Source organism: Pholcus phalangioides, unplaced genomic scaffold (assembly GCF_987345545.1).
Source record: "Pholcus phalangioides strain wild (caught in Gottingen) unplaced genomic scaffold, Ppha-v1.0 ptg000011l_1, whole genome shotgun sequence".
Classification (NCBI taxonomy): domain Eukaryota; kingdom Metazoa; phylum Arthropoda; class Arachnida; order Araneae; family Pholcidae; genus Pholcus; species Pholcus phalangioides.
In genome coordinates, this window is record NW_028301604.1 from 62,050,682 (window position 1) to 62,072,783 (window position 22,102).

A 22,102-nucleotide genomic window follows, 5' to 3' on the forward strand; every position below is an offset into this window, starting at 1 on the left:
ACACCTAGGTCTATCAAAAGAAATAAGCTACTTGCATTTGGAGGCAAGAAAACAACTTTCACCCATGGGTTAAAATAAATTTAGAGTTGTGGAACAGGCGCATAATCATGAAAAAGAATCACATCAAACTGATTTTTTTGACTGGCAATTATGTTGGACTTCAAGTATGAAATTGTAGCCTTCTCTCCAAAAATGGCAGATACCATGCAAGCCTTGGAATTCCATTACTAAACTATGACAAAGTTTTTATCTTTATATACTGTAGTCTCTATAAAATCAGTGTAGTTTCATCACATATGATTTTCTAATGAGATAAAACAATTCTCACTTTATTTTCACTCAATACACTCTACTGTCTCAGCAATAATCCTGTGATTAGGCTCAAATTTCAGAAATTCACATTTTTCAAAGAATATCTTGTAACTCCCAAATCACACAACTCAGAAGTAGCATAAGTTGGAAAATAACTGTACATGAACTGAAGTCCTTAAGTTTTTGATACCAAAATTATCATAAGTAAATCATGTTTAAAATTTTAAAAACATAGTTTTTTTTTAATCTGAAATCACTAATCTCAATTAACAACCAAAACAACAATTTAGATAAAATGTACTGCACTTTAAATATGATAGTAAAGGAAAAAATAATCTCATGCATTCATTATCATGCATTGGTCTAAGACTGCACAAGTATTCTTGAAAAATCATTTTCAGACTGAATCAAAATATGACTCTTGCAAGGCATTACAATTCAGTAGCATTCAGTGGAGTTCAATTTGATACTACTACTGATTATACAGAGGGGATGAAAAGTCCTACTTTCAAAATTAATAAAAAATCAACCAATTGACATAAAAAGGTGTGGTTTGCAGTAAAATAATTATCATGGCCTAGAATTTTTGTTTTTAATAAATTAAAAAAGAGTTCAAATTTCACTCACAAGTGGACTGTATATATAAAACGAAAAATTCTACATAACTCATGAAATGCAACACAAACAGTGCATAATTAATGTTTATGACAATTTCTGTCACATAAAACTTTCACATTTCAATATGAATGACCTTTATAACTTGGGCTACATCTAAACAAGTGAAAGGGTAACATCTTTTTATGTCAATGGGTTGATTTGTTATTCATTTTTAAAATGTGTCCAGGATTTTTCGTCTGCCCTGTATTTTTAAAATAAAATACACAGTGAGTGTATGCAAAAGTGTGTATTGTTTATTTTTTTTTTTGTTATAAGAATTTAATTTGAATCACTGCTAAATGATTATACAGAGCTATGAAATTATATTTAACCCTATAACACATTCAGATTTTAAATCACTTACAATGCATTTTCCATGATGAGAAGAATTTTCAATAAGAAATGATACTGAAGTATCATCTCTTTTGAAATTAAAAAAATTGTATTTGATATAGCAAAAATATAAAAATATTCAGGTAATCAATTACTGGTTACCTTGCACTTGATTATAAAAAACAATTGCATCATAACATAATTAAGGCTTAAAGCTCTAGCTAACATATTCATGCATGACAATTTAAAAAAAAATGCATTAACTCATAGAAAATACAAGCTACAGGCAAAATAATTGGTATAGAAATACTTTTTCTTGTAACATTAAATATATGAATAGTTAAGAAATGCAAAAGTATGACAAGTATAGAAAAACAAACAGTAACAAAAATTAAATTTGTTTCTAAAAATTGTAAAATAAAATAAGAAAATTAATAATTATTTATAATTATGCTTCAAAATTATTTGATGTTCATAAGGTAAAAATGTTATATATTTATGTTCATGAGGAATAAATGTAGTTACATGCCATCAAATACAATTATGAGTTTCTAATATTTACATGACCCACTCCACAAGAAAAATCATAAATGCAGTTCATGCTGCATTCATTAATTTTTATTGCACAATCAGTATTTGTTTTCAGAGCTGCAACTAGAAAAAAAGGGGAGGGTCTTGTGCACCAGGTGCTAAGTTTACTGTTTTTTCATTCAAAATTATGAGGAGAGGCACAAAAATGGACACTGGTTCCGGGGTAAAGGAGTAAATTTTTGTTTATACTTGTGGCCTGTAAGTATTACAGGATTCCATTTAGGTATTACAGGAGATTGACTTCAAAGCAATGCATTTAGTTTCCCACAAAATGTAAAAAAGATAAAGTGCAGTGTATAAATGTGAAAGGTTGCAATTACAATAAAACACCTTCTTAAAAAAGTAATGCATATTTTTATATAAGTAGAACACTCATCATTTTTTTATGTCACATCTTCACAACTGAACTTATGTGGCCTGTGTGCATTTTGCATTTTAACCATAAATCTGTTACAAGCAATATCGTATTTGCTGAAACCTTATAACTGTGATGGAGTGGTTCAAATCTTTCGTTGATCTCTCTGGTACTTTTTAACTGCTTAAGCCATAAATTTTAGAGAATTTAAGGACAGATAATTTGTGGTCGGCTGAAGTTGGTTTTCTGTGGTTCCCAACTTCAAGTCGCATATGCGAGCCGATCTGCCCGTTAAAAAGTCTCGCCACAGAGAGCAACAGTCCTACAACGATAAATCATTCAATCATAACACTTCACTCATAGTTTGAAAAACTGGTGGCAGATGGCAGCACTACACATAACAAGCATTACAGGGAAACACAAAAAACTTCACGTCAGGTTTCACTACACGTACACGCACATTCCCGCATGTACCGATTCGTTGGGGGTTCCGCGGGGGGGGGGGTGCGGGCGGGGTGCATGTGTGGTGTAGCAGTAGTAGGTAGGGCCTCCAAAAAATGGCTCGGGGATCCATGATGTTCTTAAGTCAGCCACCTCGTTGGGCAATTTGCCTGTTGTGGCATTGTATTTGTATTCGTATAAAAAATTGATTTTGAAAAATCTGGAACATACACAGGGAACAATACATTTCATTGCCTTTTCTCAAGAATTATTAGCTAGGCCATTTCAGAGCCCTGTTTACCAGAAATTAGGGTAATGGATTGATGGGTATGTTGTTATTGTTAGGGTAATGCATCCTATTTACCAATACTAACTGAGGATTATACATAATCATAGGGGTGGCTGGTGACTTACAGGTTTTTGTAACCACAACTTTTAGAAGACAAAAATAATAGTGACTTAAAATTATCTTATTTTATCAAAAATCAACAGATTTTATTTCATTAATAAATTAAAAAATATTAAAAATAGATTCAACATCACATAAATTCATGTAAGATCAAGAAACACCTTAAAAATAGTTGCAAAAAAAAGAAACAAACACTAATGCCATAAACTCCATTGAGCCAGTATGGAAAAATTTGCTAGAATTGATTTTCTCCTATTTTGAAGCACTACTATAAAGTAAGACCTGAAAGTTTGCAGGCCCAAATGCAAATCTGACATTGAAAACCCTTTTTGAGCATGATTTTAGGCCATGTTGGAAAAGAAGGAATATAATATTGGTTTTCAATTAACTATGAAGCTCAAAGTTCAGGTAATTTTCTACCCCATAAAGGACAATCAATGATCCAATCATGTCACAGCACCTCTGAAATTCTTATTCTAAAATACAATATATAGGCCTACTCTACATAAGTGAATGATATTATTCATACATGAACATATGTAATATCATATAGGTATGGGAGCTTTATTTAATATATAGATATATTTTTATTATTTATGCATATCATATGGCATAATTTGTTTGTTTTCTTGTTTTTAGTATGAGCCGCACATTCTAATTTAGCTGGTTTTAAATTTTTGTTAATGATCAAAATGAACTTGAATCTTTCAAACTTTGTTTTGTCAAACTGGAAACTTTTTTTTTTTCTGAAACCCTAATTTTTGAACCATGAGTAGCCATTGCATAATCACAGGTAAATGTGATAAATTTGAAATATATAAACAAAGTTTATCAAACTTATCAACATGGCATGCAATTATACTGAATAATTGGCAATTATATGTATAATAACCAGATTTATCACTTTTAATGTAACATATGTAAAAAATTTTTGCATATAAGTTGTTCCATGCCCTTGAATTTTATTCTGGTCACAAAACTTTTGGAGTATTTTCAAGTTACTGAAAAGAGAATCCTCTTTTTTCTTTCACTTTTCTCTTTTAAATCCTATTCAACTTGCTAAGAAGCTGACTGCATAGAACAAATAAGTTATTTTAAAAAAAAAAATCTGACCACCCAAAATAACCTTGCACAAATGCACATCTGCGACTTGTTGCCCCCAATAAGGGTTGATACTCTCGCAGCACCTTTCCAGGACAAAATTTAACTTTCATGTAGTTAGTGTTTTCTGTATTTTACAAACAAATACTTGTTAGTGAAAATTTTTGTTGAATTCTCCAAACTGATTTCAAACAGTAGAAATGCAACCTAATTAGTTGATATTTGAATGTTACATGATAACGTGCATAGTCAATATTTTAAAGATGGTGTTTTCTGGAATGAAAAGTGTAAGCAATACAACAGTTTAAGCGCAACAAGCCTTCAAAATTGTGTTTTTGAAAATGTATGCGACGAAGCTGATAGGCCAACAGATATGGTGGAACAAGTACACGCCACTTATTGAAATCATGGATAATGTTATCATTGAGGTCGTTGTATCAGATAGTATAGTTATCACTTTTGCAAAAGACAGAACAGACTAGCATCATACCAGGTGTGAAAATTCATTTATAGTTACGAGGATTTTGGTTTATACTATCTTTTTTGTCAATAAAAACTTTTTTGGGGGGCATTTTGAAGCCAAAGTTGAGCCAGGCTTATTTTTCCTCTATGAGATATTGTTATCAACTTGCAAGACTATGTAGGAAGTAAGAAGGCATACCCCTCTCTCTTTGTTTCTAGTATTACTGTACTCAACTCATGATTCTAAATTCAGCCTTAGTAGCAGCTATGATCCATGTGCATGCAGAGCTGCTTTTGCAATGATATTCTTATGGTAGAGGAAAATATAAGGTATAAAAAGTCCCTTCCTTCATTTCCTGGTCAGTTTCTTACAGCTAACCATACCTACTTGGATGAAAGACTTTATCAAATGACCTATGGAACGTACAGTACATTAAAAAAATTACATTAGTTTGTAATACACATTAGGCAGTTCCATTCTAATTTCTCGCAATGTCATTTATAATAATAATAAATGGAGGGATTTTATAGTTTGAAGGGAAAATCACCATTTTGGAACAATATGAAAAAAAACATCATGCTTGAAACAAAACAGAGTTGTCCTGTTTTCATATATCTCGGTCAACCAAACAAAGCATAATGTCATTGCATTTGTATTTGTTTCAGATATAGTTATCAATCAATTGTTTCCATCAGAAACCCCGAGTCCTGATGTGATCCCATTAAGTGGCATGATCTGTGCATTGAATTTCATTACTCCTAAATGCTTTCACATGTTCCAAGTTTTTTAAAATACCTTCTACTTCTCCATTTTTTCCTGTATTGTTTCAACATCTTACAGCTGAATTTGAATTTGCATTGGCTTTCATTATTTTTCCTTTCATTTTCTCTTCTGATTTTTCAGTTGAAAGACATCTATTGAGACATTCATGGGAAAAAACCCCTTTAGTGTTTCTGGATTCACTCATGCCCACAGAAGCAACATTAAAAATGCAAAAAAAATCAAGTTATGTTCTTCCTTCTAAATTGGGGATTTTAGAAAAATAAATTTGACATAAGTGCTAAGATGAATGAAACTTTTGTTATCTAAACTATCTTATGGCCGCTGTGGTGGTCGAGTGGTTATAGTGCCGGACTCGTGATGCGAGGATCCGGGTTCGAACCCCACAGTGGTGGTCGGCTGAAGTTGGTTTTCTGTGGTTCCCAACTTCAAGGCGCAAATGCGAGCCGATCTCCCCGTAAAAAGTCTCGCCACAGAGAGCAACAGTCCTACAACGATAAATCGTTCAATCATAACACTTCACTCATAGTTAGAAAAACTGGGGGCAGATGACAGCACTACACATAACAAGCATTACACAGAAACAAACTTTACGTCAGGTTGCACTACACGTACACGCACATTCCCGCATTCGTTGGGGGGTTTCGCGGGGGGGAGGGTGCATGTGTGGTGTAGCAGTAGTAGGTAGGGCCTCCAAAAAATGGCTCGGGGATCCATGATGTTCTTAAGTCAGCCACCTCGTTGGGCAATTTGCCTGTTGTGGCGTGGTATTTGTATTTGTATTTGTATTTGTAAATTAAGTTTGAAATCTCACACCTTCAGGGGAATAAAATCAAGTGTTTTCATAGAATAAAAATATTTTTCTTTTTGATTAATCAAATGTATATCCTCAATTGGGCACATTACATATAAAAAAATAATGATTGATGAATTCACAGAAGACCTCCTCTCCTAATCTTCTACATTTATGTTTTGATTTATAGAAACTAGGTGAAATTAGCTTTGTTTCATGCAAATACTTCAATCATGCAATGCATACAAAAAAAATTTTTTGCAGTGCAAATATCTGTGCATTTTTTGGCAAAGTACCAAACATTTTTATACCTTTTAATCCTGCTGAAGATTTGGATGTTTTAAAATGTCCAGGTGACCCACTTGTAGAGCTCTCTATTTGAGATGTATATGGCATCAATGATGAATTCCAGCTAGAGCAACTTTCTCTAACATGATATTGAACTTTGTCACAATCTGAAGGATAACTGAAATCAATTTTTTGTTTAACAAGTAATTTTCTTTTTCCCTTTGTCACAGTTTCTTCAACAGAAACATTGGTCTTCTCTTTCTGGTCAGGTTTACTAACATTATTCAAATTCAAACTAAAATTGTCTTTGGGTATAGTTTTGGGTCTAGTATCTAACCATTGATCTAAACCCATGAACTGTGAAGAGATGTCATTGTTATAATTAGACATTGAATGAGCTGTTGTCTTTTTATCGTCAACTGATAAACATCTACATAAACCATCATCTTTCATTGGGCTGGAGTATTCTGTAGGACTTTTTGATTCAGATTCATTTTTCATAGCTGAAGTAGATTGAACTGAGTTGAAGCAAATGTATGGCAGAACATTGTTGTTTGGAATAGAAATATGGTTCTTTGAGTTATTGACAGAAACTTTTGCATTTAAAACCGGTTTCAAAACAGCAGGGTGTTTTGTATGAGAATCTTGTAAATATGATGGAATATTTATAAATGGAGTACTTAGAGCATGATATCCCTGATGTGAAATCTCTCTTTTAAATAAAGAATGTGTATCAGAACCATTTGCAACAGAATGAGGGTTTTGTTGTTCTGTATATTGTTGAAAATGTTTAAATCTTTCTACAGGTTCAAAATAAGGATCTGGTAGTTGATACACACCTTTCACAATATTTCCTTGCAAAGGTGAAGTGTTACCAGGTTGTGAGAAGTTTTTTTTCTGCAAAAATAAAAATAAGATGTATATACTACATAGGAATAATATGAAAATTCTGAGTTCATGCACAATTCTGAGTCTTGCAATATTATATTCAATTTTAAATACATGAGATGATAAAAATAAATTAAAATGCATGAAAAAAAGCTAAGCATTACACATTACTACAAATGCTACATTCTTATTTGTGAAGTTTTGTCTCTATCTAAATAATGCACTTTTTCTCAACACGTCAACTGATCCCCACAAATGATAAGTTATTGCCAATGTCTAGCTTAGTGTTTTTTTTTACCCTTTTTTCATTTGTGGCCCCCCTTTAGACACTTTCTTTTCGCCCCCTCCCTTACACAACCAGAAACAAAACCCTTTATTTCTAATTTCTAAATAAATTTATTTTGTAAAAAATTAGCATAAATAAGGTTGATGTCCACACTACTCGAGTAAATGCTGTCATCCTCTAGTAAACCTCTAGTAAGTGCTAACTCTTGTGGGAGTTATATGAGTAGAAAACCAGTATTTTTATCAAATTCTAAACTATTTACTTTTCGCACCATATTTTACTTAAACGTTTTGAATCTCTCTTTAACAGCCTTCTGTGATCCCTTAATTATTATTCATCGCTAACTTTTACTTTATTTCTACCCGTGCTCCCCAGAATGTCTCACGGCTGCAAGGGCACCATGAGTGCCCCAGTTGAGAACCACTGGCCTTGCTCTATTTTTTGTTGGTCACTCCAGGTCTCCTTCATTTCATAATTTGATATACAAAAAAAGTCTACAAAAAGATGTTACGGTCCATTCTTTTTATACCTATCTTAATCCATCTTCTAACCCTGAGCTGGTCAGGCCCACTTCAGATTATCTTCTCTGAAGTATGGGATGGTGGTGTTAACCCTCTATGGTGTATATTGAACGAATGAAAATCATGTCAAATAACCTATTATACCAATTTCTCTTCCCAATTTATTTGGTATTTTAGAAAGTTAATCTTTTAGTGTTATTTCAGTATAAAATCCAGCTATCTAAGTACAATATTTTTTTTATCTGGAAAAAGTTACTTCCTTGTCTGTGCCATTTTTTGATAGCTGCTGAATTTTCTACATGTTCAGAGATTTGTAAACTCCCACCAAATTCGAGAAATTGGAAAAAAAAATTAAGGTAAACTTTGCTAAGCAAGTTTTCATCTATTTATACATAACAGTGAAATACAGAAAAACTGTATATGTACCCTTAATTGCCCATTGCAAGTAATTAAAAAACTACTGTAATTGATTAAATTTCTGTGTTGATATATTGTTTCAATTAAAAATACGCTAAAACAGCCAGGGTCACAACTAAAGGAGAGCAGGTGGGTCTGATGGACTGAGTGTTGAGCCAAGGGGGTTGCAAATGCAAATTTCACCCTTCAACATTACAAGGGGGCATCCCAGCTGACCAAACATTTAGTTGTGGCCCCTGCTAATAGCACCCTTACATCCGTATTTGCAAAAAAAATTCAATATGTTTTTATGGGGGTGAACCATAGAGGATTAAGCTGTGCATGTTCTTATAGATTAAAATTTAACATGAACTCGGGGTCCGATTTCCACATGGGCAACGTGGGCCATTTGCCCAAGGCCCCATGTTTTAGGGGCGACCCCAAATTTATAACATAGTATATATCTCAACCACCTTGTTGGGCATTTTGCCTGTTGTGGACTTGTATATATATATTTGTATTTTACTCACATTTTCCTAAATTTTATTTGGTAAAATTTTGGAAAATCAAAGAATTTTCCCTAAATCACATCATGCAATTTCAAGAGTGTCCATTATTACCAAACCCAATTAAATATCAATTTTAATATTATACCAATCAGTAATAGACTTTACACGGCCATGTACAATGCACCTATTTTAATATCAACTCCACAACAAAAATATGTTTCAATGTGTCACAATCTTTTGTTAGATTCTTCAATTTCACATCTTTTTGACCGTAAAATGATCTATGAAATTATGACAAGAAAGTTTGCATGTTTGATCAACATGAAATCCTCAAATTTTCATGAAGATTCTGTATATTTGCAATGCAAAACTTTATGCATCTGATCTTGCAAAACTTTATGCATCTAATCTTGCAAAACTTTATGCATCTGATCTTGCAAAACTTTATGCATCTAATCTTGCAAAACTTTATGCATCTGATCTTGCAAACACTTTTTCAAACTAACTGCAATAATTTTCATCCTTGGTTAAGGTTGGTGACATAATACCACAAATGTTAAATACCGCTAGAGATTTAGAAGAGATGTTTCCATGTTGAAATGTTACCCATCATTGACAACATCACCAATATCAAAATGTTCTGGAGAAAGATCATTCTTCTTATGAAAAGGATAAAATCATCAGTTTGCTCAAGTCTTTGTAAAAAACTGTCATCTTTACCTTTATTGTGTATTGAAGCTGAGGTAACTCTCAAAAATTAGATTTTGATGACATTATCAATGATTTTGCTCATATGAGAGTGTGAAAAAAGCATTTATATATATCGCAAGATAATCATGAAGAATTTTACATTGTATTTCTCATTTAAAAAATAGTTCATATCTTTTTTTTTTATGTGTTTGCAAACATGTACTGTATTTGCTGACGAACCAAACCTCTTCAACCACAGTTGAAAGGGATCCCTAGTAAATAAAAGTCTAGCCCTGTATGTACTAATAACCACTCAGAAATCTGGCAGCAATGGCAAGGGTCAAAGCTGGCCATTCATATTGTTATTAAATGATTTTTATAATCAAGGTAATGTTTTTTTTCAAGAGTTTTCTTAAGATTATTACTTTTTTCAAACTATCTATCAAATAATACATAAAAAAATGTTTTTACATAATCCTCTAATGGAACAAGAAGAATATTCTTAAAATAAAGCAGAAAAGTATCATGATATACTACTTTCTTAAGGATATATATTGTACTTACTTTTTTCTGAAGGCTTTTCCTCAAAAAGTTAATCTTGTTTTTCAACTTCTTATTTTCTTCGGACAGATTAGATGAATCAAGATAATCAATTCTACTGGATTCACCTTGTGAACTTTCACTGGAATGAAATAATAAAAAAATATATAAATGCAATTTATTTTCAAGAGAAAAAGCCAAACCTAATAGAAACATAAGTGACATCTGATCAAGAAAATAAAGAAATAGGTTTCATCAGGGCCATAACTAGAGGGGGGGGGGGGACTGCTCCGGGCGGCAGTTTTAGGTGGGAAAAAAAGAACACCATTACAAAATTACCTAATTTTAAAGTTGTGGGGGCGGCAAAAACCCTAGTTACGGCCCTGGGTTTCATTGTTTTCCATTGAAATGATTGCAGGAATAGTAATAAGATCTGGCATGACAATTGGGAAAACTCTTATAAGCATCAATAGAAATTGTTAGTGACTTAAACACATATACTCAAGCTTTACTCCCCCACGCTAATAGGGTATGAGAAAATCAAACAAATGTCCCACAGAGGGGGAAAATATACCCAGAAGATGAAAGAAAGGCTACAGTATGAGCAAGTGGTAAATCAAAAATTTACTTTCCCATCATTGTTGCAGCAGGTGCTCAATGTTGCGACTATTTTCTAGAATGTAGGACTGAGAAAGCAGAACTGTAATGACTGTACCTTGGTAGAATAGGGTAAGTACAAATATTCTACCAATGTCACACATGCTCACTGTTGTCAGCTGCTTTGAGGCACCTTGTGCAGCAATTGCACTGACTGCCACCATTAGGACACCATGATCGGCTGAAGATGGTTTTCCCACTTCGAAGTGCAAATGCAAGCCAATCTCCAATTTAAAAAAAAAAAGTCTCTCTACAGAGAGCCCAATCAGGTCTATAATATTTGAAATTCATGCGCAATACATAATACAGTCAAAATAAATTGCTGAGTTGTTGTTGGCTTCCAGATTCTGAAGACAGATGGCAGTGCTAACATTTTGAATGGATGGGCTTGCCCATTAACCTTTCTGACTGATAAACAATTCCTTTGTTAATTAAGCTATCAAATTCCTTTTTCAGGGATAAGAATTTTTTAGGGAAATCCTTAGAGCCTCAGAAAAAATGAACAAATATGGTGAGTGGCAAAGCAGGATTTGGGATTAAATATCAATAAATCAAAGAAATCATTACTCATTAATCATTTATAATTAATTTAAATCATTGATCATTTAAATCATTGTAATTTAAACACATTTAAAGTTAGGCTGTAGTTCACTAATCAAGAATCAGATGAGAAAAACTATCGCATTTAAAATTTTTCAACATTTAAAAATATAACATTTCTATACCTCAGAACCATACTATCATATGTCCATTTTTGCAGATTTTTTTAATTTTTTTCATTTTTTTCAAATTTGAGATATTACTGTATTCTTGTAGTTCTTATTCTGTAGGGCCATAGTATTGTATTTTAGCTAAAATAATTTAAAATGTTTTTAATTATTTTAGCTAAAATACATAATCTGAAAACTGACAAAAATGGGTACATAATAGTATGGTTCTGAGGTACAGATTTATTGTTGAGGATATAGCTGTTGTCATGTGAAATAAAAACTGAATGGAAGATGAAACTGAATGAAAGATGAATAAAAACTGAATGAAAGATGAATAAAAACTGAATGAAAGATGAATAAAAACTGAATGAAAGATGAATAAAAACTGAATGAATGAAAGATGAATAAAAACTGAATGAATGAAAGATGAATAAAAACTGAATGAAAGATGAATAAAAACTGAATGAAAGATGAATAAAAACTGAATGAAAGATGAATAAAAACTGAATGAAAGATGAATAAAAACTGAATGAAAGATGAATAAAAACTGAAGAACTGAACTCAATAAAATAATAAATGCACGTCCTAATTTTTTTTTTTTTTTTGCATGATAGTGAACTGACTTTGTAAAATGAGAAATGAGAAAACAGTGTACAAACATTTAAGTCAAATTATTGCATTGCATGAAAAATATAAATTGATACATTAAAAAAATGAAATTTAAAGTAAAAAAATTATGAAACTTTCAAACCTGATTGCAGAGGTAACACATGATTGTGGAAAGTTTGCATCATTTGATTCATCACAGAGAGCACTTTTGTTCAAAAAATGTAATCCATTAGAAGAACATTTCATAAAAGCCTTTACCAAAAATTTGCACTTGATAAATGATGAAAACAGTCACACGAACAATGCAATATTTACTAATACAAATATAAATGTCTTTTCTGCATATTTTACTGATGTTCCCGATCCCAAAGGTCCACAATCCCAATCTATCACTATAGAGCCAATTTACATTATCCCATCCAATTAAATTTTATCCCTCCACCAAAAGGTGAATTACACAGAACTGAGTTTCTATGAAACCCAACAGTTCACATGTATATGTGTCTGTCGTGCATGTTGAATGTTCAAGAGCCGGAACAATCTATAGTCAAAATCGGAAGTGGTGAAAACTTGTAGTTTCAGTGAATATTTTCTGTGTAATTTTAATATTTTAAGTCTACCGAATGCACCAGAACTCTGTCAATGGACTTATCCTGTTGCAGAGATTCCGTCTAACCACTGGAACACTTCTGTGTTTACTAAATTTACTAGATTTTGTATGCTCTTTTACATACAAATTGGCAATTAAAATCATCAATGCTGAGATTGATAAAATGATCAATTCTGAACTTCTCATTTATTATTTGACTTCTCTTTGTGTTCATTTTTTTGTTACAGGCACCTCAAACTTAATGTTTACAAGGAGCATCAGTGATGATAAGTGGTATTGACCAATCTTCAATTTAATTTTTGAAGAGAAAGAAAAACCAATGCTTTTAAAAGAATTTTGTTGACATCGTAGCAATAGTTTCTTCATTTTGCAACTTGTTATAAAAGCATATTTTTTGTTAGCTCTTTTCACAAACAGTTGCAAATTATTAGTAATAGTAAGATTATAATCATTAGCTATACTCATTACAGCCAATTTTAACTTTATTTAATAAAAAGTACAAACATCATGTCATCAAAATATTCATACTTGTTTGTAGAAGAATCAGGAGAGTCTTGATTATTGATAGGTGTTAGGTCATTACTGCAATGCAGATGACTGTGAGAAGAAAAATTTTTATTGCCATAAATTGAGGTTCCACCACAAAAAAAAAAAAAAAAAAGAAAAAAAAAAAAAAAGATCAGAATGGGGGGGGGGGATACTTAAAAATATTTCAATATTTTTAAGCACAAAAGTATATAAATATCACTATCAACTGAAATATTTTTGACTACAAGAAAAAAACAGTGTTTTAAGATAAAACAGAATTCTTAAACTGCTTTGCTATACCTTTAGATATTAAATAATAATTTATTCTAAAAGAATCAGTGTTATAATTCTTGTCTATCTAAAAAAAAGAAAAAAACCCAGCAAATACAAAGTTACTCTACCTCTAGATACTAGCTACCTCATGTGCACTGATATGATTAACCCAGGAAGACGCGCATGGGTACTGCAGTAGCATAACCAAAGCATTAATTCAAAGAATTATGTTATCAGTGAAATATTTTTTTATCAGTAGCTGATTTTCCTTTTGTAGTACTGATACTAGCAAATTAAGCACCCTAGTTTGTATTGTGACTTATTTAATGAGCCATTTTTCATTGTTAAGTACTGTAATATCCCACGCAAACATTAGTGTTTGAGCTATATAGATGTGAAATGATGAATGAGATGCACAAAAGTTTCTTAATTTGAGTATAAGAGCTTTTCATTTATATTAATTTCAATTGTACTTGACAATAAAAATGATAAAGAACAAACAAAAAAATTAATTAAATTGTGGCAATAAGATATCTTTTCTTAATGTTTGTATTGAAATTTAAAAAATCATATACGCCTACTGTAGCTGGGGGATTTTTTCACAATTGATGAGAAGCATAAAAGCTTTCCATGGTTTTCAACAATATATTCTGAACAAAACCTGTTAAATATAAAATGGAAATTTTTTGTGTTTGTCGACGCTCTCACCTTTTATACCTTGGTTATGTATATGCATGCTAAAATCCATGCATGCTAAAATGAAGTAGATGTATGATGTCTTGTTCATTTGTTGCATTAATCTTTGCATGTTTAAACCTCTGAAGATGATGCTACAGATGCGAGCAAAACATCAGGAATTGAATTTCTTTAGGTGGCCCCACACAAGTGACCCAATAGGCCAAATGTCCCTGCACAGATCCAAAGCGCGCCATGTGCGGGGAAACTCAGATGAATTGATGTGGATTGGCAGGCCTGGTTTGATCTTCTTCAAGTCAAATATCAGCAACGGTGAGCCCTCGAGTTAAGGCTCAGCACACATGAGCGATCTAACAGGCCAAATGGCCCAGCATAGAAACAAAACTCGCCCTGTGTGGGGGAACTCAAATAGATTATGTGGATTGACAGGCCTGGCTGGGTTTTCGTCTAGTCCAAAATCTGTGACGCTGAGCCACGAAATAAGGCTCAATCATACCATGTGAGGGAAATACCCTTGCCAACTAGAGTGTGAAAACCCGCCAATCATAACGTGCGTGTGCAATCCCTGATCTAAATGATCCGAAATTCTTTCAGTATGAAATCATACTTTTTCAAGATCAAATATGGTCACCCTGATTATAATAAAACAAAACTTCACGTGCACGATTCCATTGCATCTGGTTATATTTTTCATACTTGAAAGGTCTTGAAAACATCAACCTTGGTTGAAACGACATCTTGGTGATAATGGAAAAATTTTGCAAACTCTTGTATGTCATTATAACCAAGTTTGATTGTAGTTCACAGTTGTACACTTGATAGTGACATAGACCAAACTGAAAACTGGTCAGGCTATGAATGTCTCCCTAATTTGGACTGACTCCAGATGGACTTGAGCCAAATGGATTGCTTATGTGTGACCACTTTTAGACCATGGCCTAACAACCTACATTGTAATTGAACCTTGGAAAAATTATGACTATGCCAGTTGTTTTAAGGAGCTAATAAATGCAAGCAAACAAGCAATACTTGATAAGTTGTACAAATAAATATATATATGTTTTCAAAAGCAGCAGCTTAGGGCCATTCAAGTATTACGTAAGCAGATTTTCAGCCATTTTTGACCCCTGTCAGCAAAATTTTGTCAGCAGCTTAGAATATTTCATATCTTCAAAAAAGGGTGGTTGATGACTTAAGAAACCTTCAAACCCCCCCCCCCCTGATGCTGACGTAATAATTGAATGACCCCTTACAGAAAATTCAGAATATTTAACTATTAAACTGCTCCTCATCATGAATAGATGATGAGCTGATCAAGACTGCAGAATGGCTTATTGATGATTTGTACTGTAAATTGGAGAAGGATTCTCTTGCCTATACCGAGAGCTATATCACGACTATTTGTGCTGTTTAAGGGATTTGCAATGGTGTATTAAATTCATAGTGGTAAAAACTATTATAAAATAAATAATGGAAAATTGTATGTTTTATTGGATGCTATTAGTTGATGACTGTGGGAAAAAACTACAATTTCTAAAGCAATTATGGCAAGCAAATTTTTTACTGAATAAATTCCAAATCCATTGCTGAATTTAGTAAAGTACCACACACATGATTTGTAGATTCTAAACATTATAAATGACTGAAGTTTATAGAAAAAGACAGACTGATTTTTTAGAGAATTTGCGATAGCATGAAAATGTGTTTACATTTGCTTGTGTTTCATCTATAGGTGGGGTGTGAAGCTTATAGAAAAAAACGGACTGATTTTTTAGAGAATTTTGCGACAGCATGAAAACGTGTTACATTTGCTTGTGTTTCTTCTATAGGTGTAAATATAAGAACTCACTCAATTTTCTTCATCATATGAAACAAATCTTGAACCATTTCATAATCTATAAAAAAAATGGCACAAAACATTCAAAGCAAAAGGCAAAATATTTTTTATCAAGATGCACATCATTTGAAAAATTAAATTAAATATAAGCACTTATTATTACAATCAGGGTTGGCAAGTTTTTACCATAGCGGTAAAAACCATGGAAAAAACCGCCCCAGCAAAAGTAGTTTTTGCCAGTGGCAAAATTGAAAAGAATTCAAAATTTGAACTTTTATTTTCATGAAGCAAGTTCTGAGAATTAGTTTACTTCACAAAGGTGAAAATATTTAAAACTATTTATTTTACCTCTGGAATCAGCTGTTTTCCTTCCAATTAGACAAAAGGGTTGGAGATAAATATGAATAAAAACTATTTCTGCCAAGCAAGATACTTGTAAACACATTCTTAATGAAGCACATGTCTTTTCTTAATGAAACCCAACAACATGAATTGATGAGTTGCATAACAAAAGTGAAATTGTAGAAAATTCCTACTCATTTCATTAGTTTTGATAAGGGTCAGTGAAGTTAGTGCCACAACGTTGCATTCCAAAGTATTAGATAGGTGATATGTAAATAGATCACCATCATTGAATAAGCTCACAGTCAGGACCGTCTTAGACCGTGTGGTGTCCTGTGCAAAACCAGTGGTCGGTGTCCCCCCAAGGCGGAGATCCAGGGTGATGTGTGTCAGGGGAGGGCAATTTATTGCTAGTCACTATTGTCCCATAAAAAAAAATATGGGACAAGTTCATTCTCCTATATTATCAGGCTCTTGGGGAAGTCGTCCTCATCGCCCTCCTCTGATTTCATGCTTGCCCCACCCTTTCTTCCAAGTTGGTTGTAAAGGGATGCAGAAGTTAGTTTCTTAAAACGAAAAAGAGGGATTTCCTTTATGTGCCCTTTTTGCAGCCGCCACCTCACAAAAGCCTCTTAGATAGAGACTATGAGGCTCATAAATAGTATCTAATCTACGAGGCTTTGACCTTATGCACCTGCTTCATTCTGGGCCTGGGTATCTATAACGTAGGCCTATGAAACTTCAAAAAGGTGTTCAGTTGTGTATGTGAGGTTTGTTAGAATTCTTAAGTCCAGACACATAGGGTGCACCCAGGGGTGGCTCGAGATGAAGTTTCTACCAGTGAGGGACCAATTTTCGGTGCCCTTGACTTCCCTCCAATGAAAAAATAAAAAACTTCTGTTTTAATCGCTTCGCAGTGATGAGTTCAAAGGCACAGAGAGATTTTTTTCATAATTTCTTTCCTCTTTTCACCTCTGTGTGTGACCTGTGCTATAACACTGTCATTGCTCACAGTATTTTAATTTTCAACCTTTATGTTATAACTTTTGTCAATTTTTTTTTGTTTGGAATCTCTTAAATTGAAAGCAAACATTACAATACCTTAAGCCAGCAGTTCTCAACCGGTGCTCCGCAGAGCCCTTGGTTCTCCATGTGCACTTCCCAGGGGCTCTGTGGCCACTCGAGAGAAATAAAATAAATTAGCAAATTTGATAAGTAAATAAAAAAAAAGGCTTACAGGGTTCCACCATAAAAACTATTCACAAAAAGGGCTCCTCGAGTCAAGCAAGGCTCCGCCATAGAAATTATAGACCAAAAACGACTCCGCAAGTCAAAAAAAGTTGAGAACCACTGCCTTAAGCAAAATCGGACACTATACGATATCAACCACAGTACAAATGAATGTCGAATACTGCAATTATGATATTCTAGCCTTTTCAGAGAACTCCACTCCCATCAGAGCAAACAATTCTCAGAATTTCTAGCACCAGGCATTGTACCCAATTTTTGATGATACAAAAAATATCACTTTTACCGGTGATTATGCATAATAACCATTTAATATTGATAAAGATGATAAATAGGTCCCATCGCCATGAAAAGTTTTCTTATTTAGATCAGTGGTTCTCGACCTGGGGCCGTATGGTCCCTTTGCAGTCCATTTTAAGGGGGCCACGGAAAAGTACCACTCTATGATGATGGGCAAACGGGTAAAACAGGGCTACGAGAATATTGTCTAAAGAGGGACATGGGCTGAAAAAGGTTGAGAAACACTGATTTAGACGACCACACTTGTGAGCCTGAATTTTAACCGGGTATAATGAATCTGATTCAACAAATTTTTTTTAACATCCCCGAAATAACTCCTATTTGACGCAGTCTGCACTCGGACATCAATATAACAAACTGCCATTCAACAAATTTTACCATCCTACCCTAATATAGGGTATCATGCATAATCACTGGTAAAAAAGATAAATTTTAAGTATTTATCATATTTGCCTATATACTTTGACAATACACCTTGGGACTATGTATGGGCCTAATCGTTGGTAAAAGTTTTTTTTTTTTTTTTTTTGCATTTATCAAATTTTCCAACGACCTTTGGATATTATGCATAATCACTGGTAAAAAATGAAATATAATGAAATTTATCAAAGGACAATTGGCAATTATGTATAATCACTGCAGAGGAGTATTTACTTAATGGGGGGTAAACAGGCTATATCCCAGGACTGCAAGTTCGGAGGGGCGGTAAATTTATGGAATGAGTGATCAAGGAAATTAGATTAAAATGCGAGAAAAGTGGCAAAACCACAAATCTGTCTCTACCTAGAGAGCAGAGACCAGGTGAGTGACAGAGAGAAAGACCTAGAGAGTATGTAAGCATGTGAAAGACTTAAAGAGAGATCAGGTCAGTGAGTGTACTTGTGAGCAGAGGTGAATTTACGGTTTTCTGCCTGTTGGATAACTGAATTTTTCCGCCCTTTTCTCATTATAATTTTATTTTATTTTACTGACTACTCATTCCTCAAATTTGGCGCCCTGTGCTATAAATCATTTAGCTCTGCCTATAAATATACCTGTGTCTCTAAGTCCTTCTTTTGGGCACTCACATGCTTGAATACTCTTTTGGCACTCACATACTCTCTAAGTCATTCTCCCATTCACACACTCTCTAGGTCACTCTCATGCTCACACACTCTCTAGGTCACTCTCATACTTACACACTCTCTAGGTCACTCTCATGCTCGCACACTCTCTATGTCACTCTTTTGGCCATTCGCATGCTTTTGCATGCTCTAGGTCACTCTTTTTATCACTCATGTGCTTGCAAATTCTTTTGCTTACTCACATGCTTGCAAACTCTCTAGGTCACTCACTGACCTAGTCTTTCGCTATCTAGGCAAAGGCAGATCCATGGTTAGAAAATTTTGCCACTCTCATCTCAGCTACTCATTCCTAAAATTTGCTGCCCCTTCGAGCTTGCTGCCCTTGGCTAAGCCCCCCTGTAAATACCCCAGTGTACAGTGTAAAAGCATGTGAGAAACCAAAAGAGTAAAACATATCTCAGTTTTATACCAGTAAGTACATCTAGATAATGCTGTGCCCACCAACTGGTATAAAACATAAACACACACAAATCAAATTTCACTACTTTCACATTTGTTGTAACTATTTAACATTCCATTAAGATTTATTACTCATACACTAACAAAATTAAATCTTATGAGAAAACTCTCCTTATTTGCAATACAAAGATTATTTGCTTTTTGCAATACAAAGATTATTTGCTTTTTGCAATACAAAGATTATTTGCTTTTTGCAATACAAAGATTATTTGCTTTTTGCAATACAAAGATTATTTGCTTTTTGCAATACAAAGATTATTTGCTTTTTGCAATACAAAAATTATTTGCTTTTTTCAAAACTATAAATTATTTAATATATATATGTTATGGTAAAAACCCGAAGACTGGTAAAACCTAGAATTTACAGGTAAGACCTAGGTTTTACCATGGCAAGTTGGTAAAAATCCAAAATATGCTTGAGAAAAAAAAACGTTTTAATTTCTGACTTTTACCAAGTCACACCCCCTTTTTTAATATTAACTTATTAGTTTCTGCTGTTTATTAATTAATGAATAATTATAAAAATTTATATATATATAAATTATGATTAATAATTAACAAGTGAATTAACTAACCAACATGAACCTATTAGTTCCACAATAATTAATTTATTTATTAATATACTCTGAACAATAAAAGCCCATTTTTAATGAATCAATTAAAAGTAAACTTTTTTGTTTTGTCATGCCCCCACATTATTATTAACTAATTTAGTTACTTAAATAATTAAATAATTAATAACTGACCATAATAATAAATTGATTAACTATTAATAACAAATAAAGTAGCTACAATTATTAATTGAAAAAGGGCATTTTAGTTTACTCCAAACAGTATGAACTTTAAATCAATTAATTCATAAATTAATGATTTACTTACATAGTCAGCACCAGGAACTAACAAGTTTGTGTTAATTATTGAATAATTATTTCATTATCAGTTAATTAATAAGCGGATGATGGTTTATTGATTCATTAAAAATGGTCTTTGACTTCATCAAAGTCTGAAATGTAAATATTTACAAGAGTATTTCGGGTTTTTACTAATTTGCCTTGATAAAAGTTAGGTCTTACCAGTAAATCCTAGGTCCTAGGTTTTTACCAGTTTTCTGGCTTTTACCGTAACATTATATGTATCATCATCATTTATTGGTGTCCCTGAGGAAAGATCTTTGGTGGTTCTGCCCATTAGTCTGACATCAAATAAAGGATCATGGAAATGTGAAGAAGATATGGCATTTTGTCATCCTCCTGTGGAGCTTTCCCAAACATTTTAGAGACCCAACTGGGGGAAAAGGCATGGTAGGCTGAGCCCAAGAATCATTATAGTATGAGGTATCTGCAACTATTTAATATGTAAAAGAAAAAAAAATTGTGTACCCTTCAAAATAAAGAACAGTTGGTTTTTCGTAATAAAATTATAGATTATAACTTAAGTATAGAATGAATGGCACTAAATATTAATGTACAAGACGAATCAGTTTAAATGTTTAGTTTCATTCTTATAAAATACTGGAAGTTCAGATTTTCTCAAATATAATTAAATAAAATTGATTCCAAAATTAAATAATAATTTTTAAATTTATTTGTAGAAAAAATAGTTACCAGCTGTAGTGAGGGGTCCACACTCTATATCAAATGTGACAAATATATCTGTGTCATCAAATATACCACAGGTTTCAATAGTATCAAAATCATGTAATTCCTTATCTTTCCAAATGATATGCAATGAAGCAGCAGGAATACCTAAAATGGGATAATGAAAATGTATGAATGAACTAAAAATGACTAACAATACAAAAATATAATATCAATTAATTCTTGAGTTTGATCATTCATGACCATTTAGCCACTTTTGGTTAACTGTTTTATTAACTTCTACAACAACAAAAATATATTTCTAATAATATGGAGGAAGTGAAATTCTTTGTCCAGGAAACTAACACAAGTACAGTGAAACCTATACGAAATGGAACGTCAAGAGAGTGAAATAATATTCCATTTTAGACAACTTACCATTTTACCAGGATGCAAATCAAAGCACTAATCATTGAACAGAACTTTGATTCCATTTAAGACAAGTTTACAACTCATACAGTGTCCATCTTAGACAGGTTTCACTGTACTTGGGAAAGAAAGTTCCATCATCTCTATTAGGAATCAAACCCAGAACCTCTCGCAAACCAGGGAAAGCACACTGACTATTGTACCAGAGAGATGTGACCTTTATCCCTTAAAATATGCACAATAGTGTGACTTGCTTAGTAGGGGCATTACAGCCTCTTTTAAATTCAACGAATGGTCTCGAGGTGGCAACAGTAGTGATGGATGGTGATTTTTTTAAGCCCATGATACAT

General features: G+C 33.0%; 1 protein-coding gene across 4 annotated transcripts in view; it reads right to left on the reverse strand.

Moving 5' to 3' along the window:
- The window catches only part of LOC149080675 (uncharacterized), a 49,484-nt gene that overhangs the window by 14,873 nt on the left and 12,509 nt on the right, over window positions 1-22,102 (reverse strand). Inside the window, exons 4-9 of one of the 4 annotated variants that reach the window (XM_089239870.1) lie at window positions 21,351-21,491; window positions 16,286-16,331; window positions 13,468-13,536; window positions 12,472-12,534; window positions 10,378-10,495; window positions 7,363-7,420 (exon numbers count right to left, since the gene is read on the reverse strand). In XM_089239870.1, the coding sequence (XP_089095996.1) occupies window positions 7,363-7,420; window positions 10,378-10,495; window positions 12,472-12,534; window positions 13,468-13,536; window positions 16,286-16,331; window positions 21,351-21,491 (495 nt within the window). Of the gene's footprint in view, window positions 1-6,546; window positions 7,421-10,377; window positions 10,496-12,471; window positions 12,535-13,467; window positions 13,537-16,285; window positions 16,332-21,350; window positions 21,492-22,102 lie in introns of all 4 variants that reach the window. The other 3 variants (XM_089239868.1, XM_089239871.1, XM_089239869.1) reach the window with 3 other exon arrangements.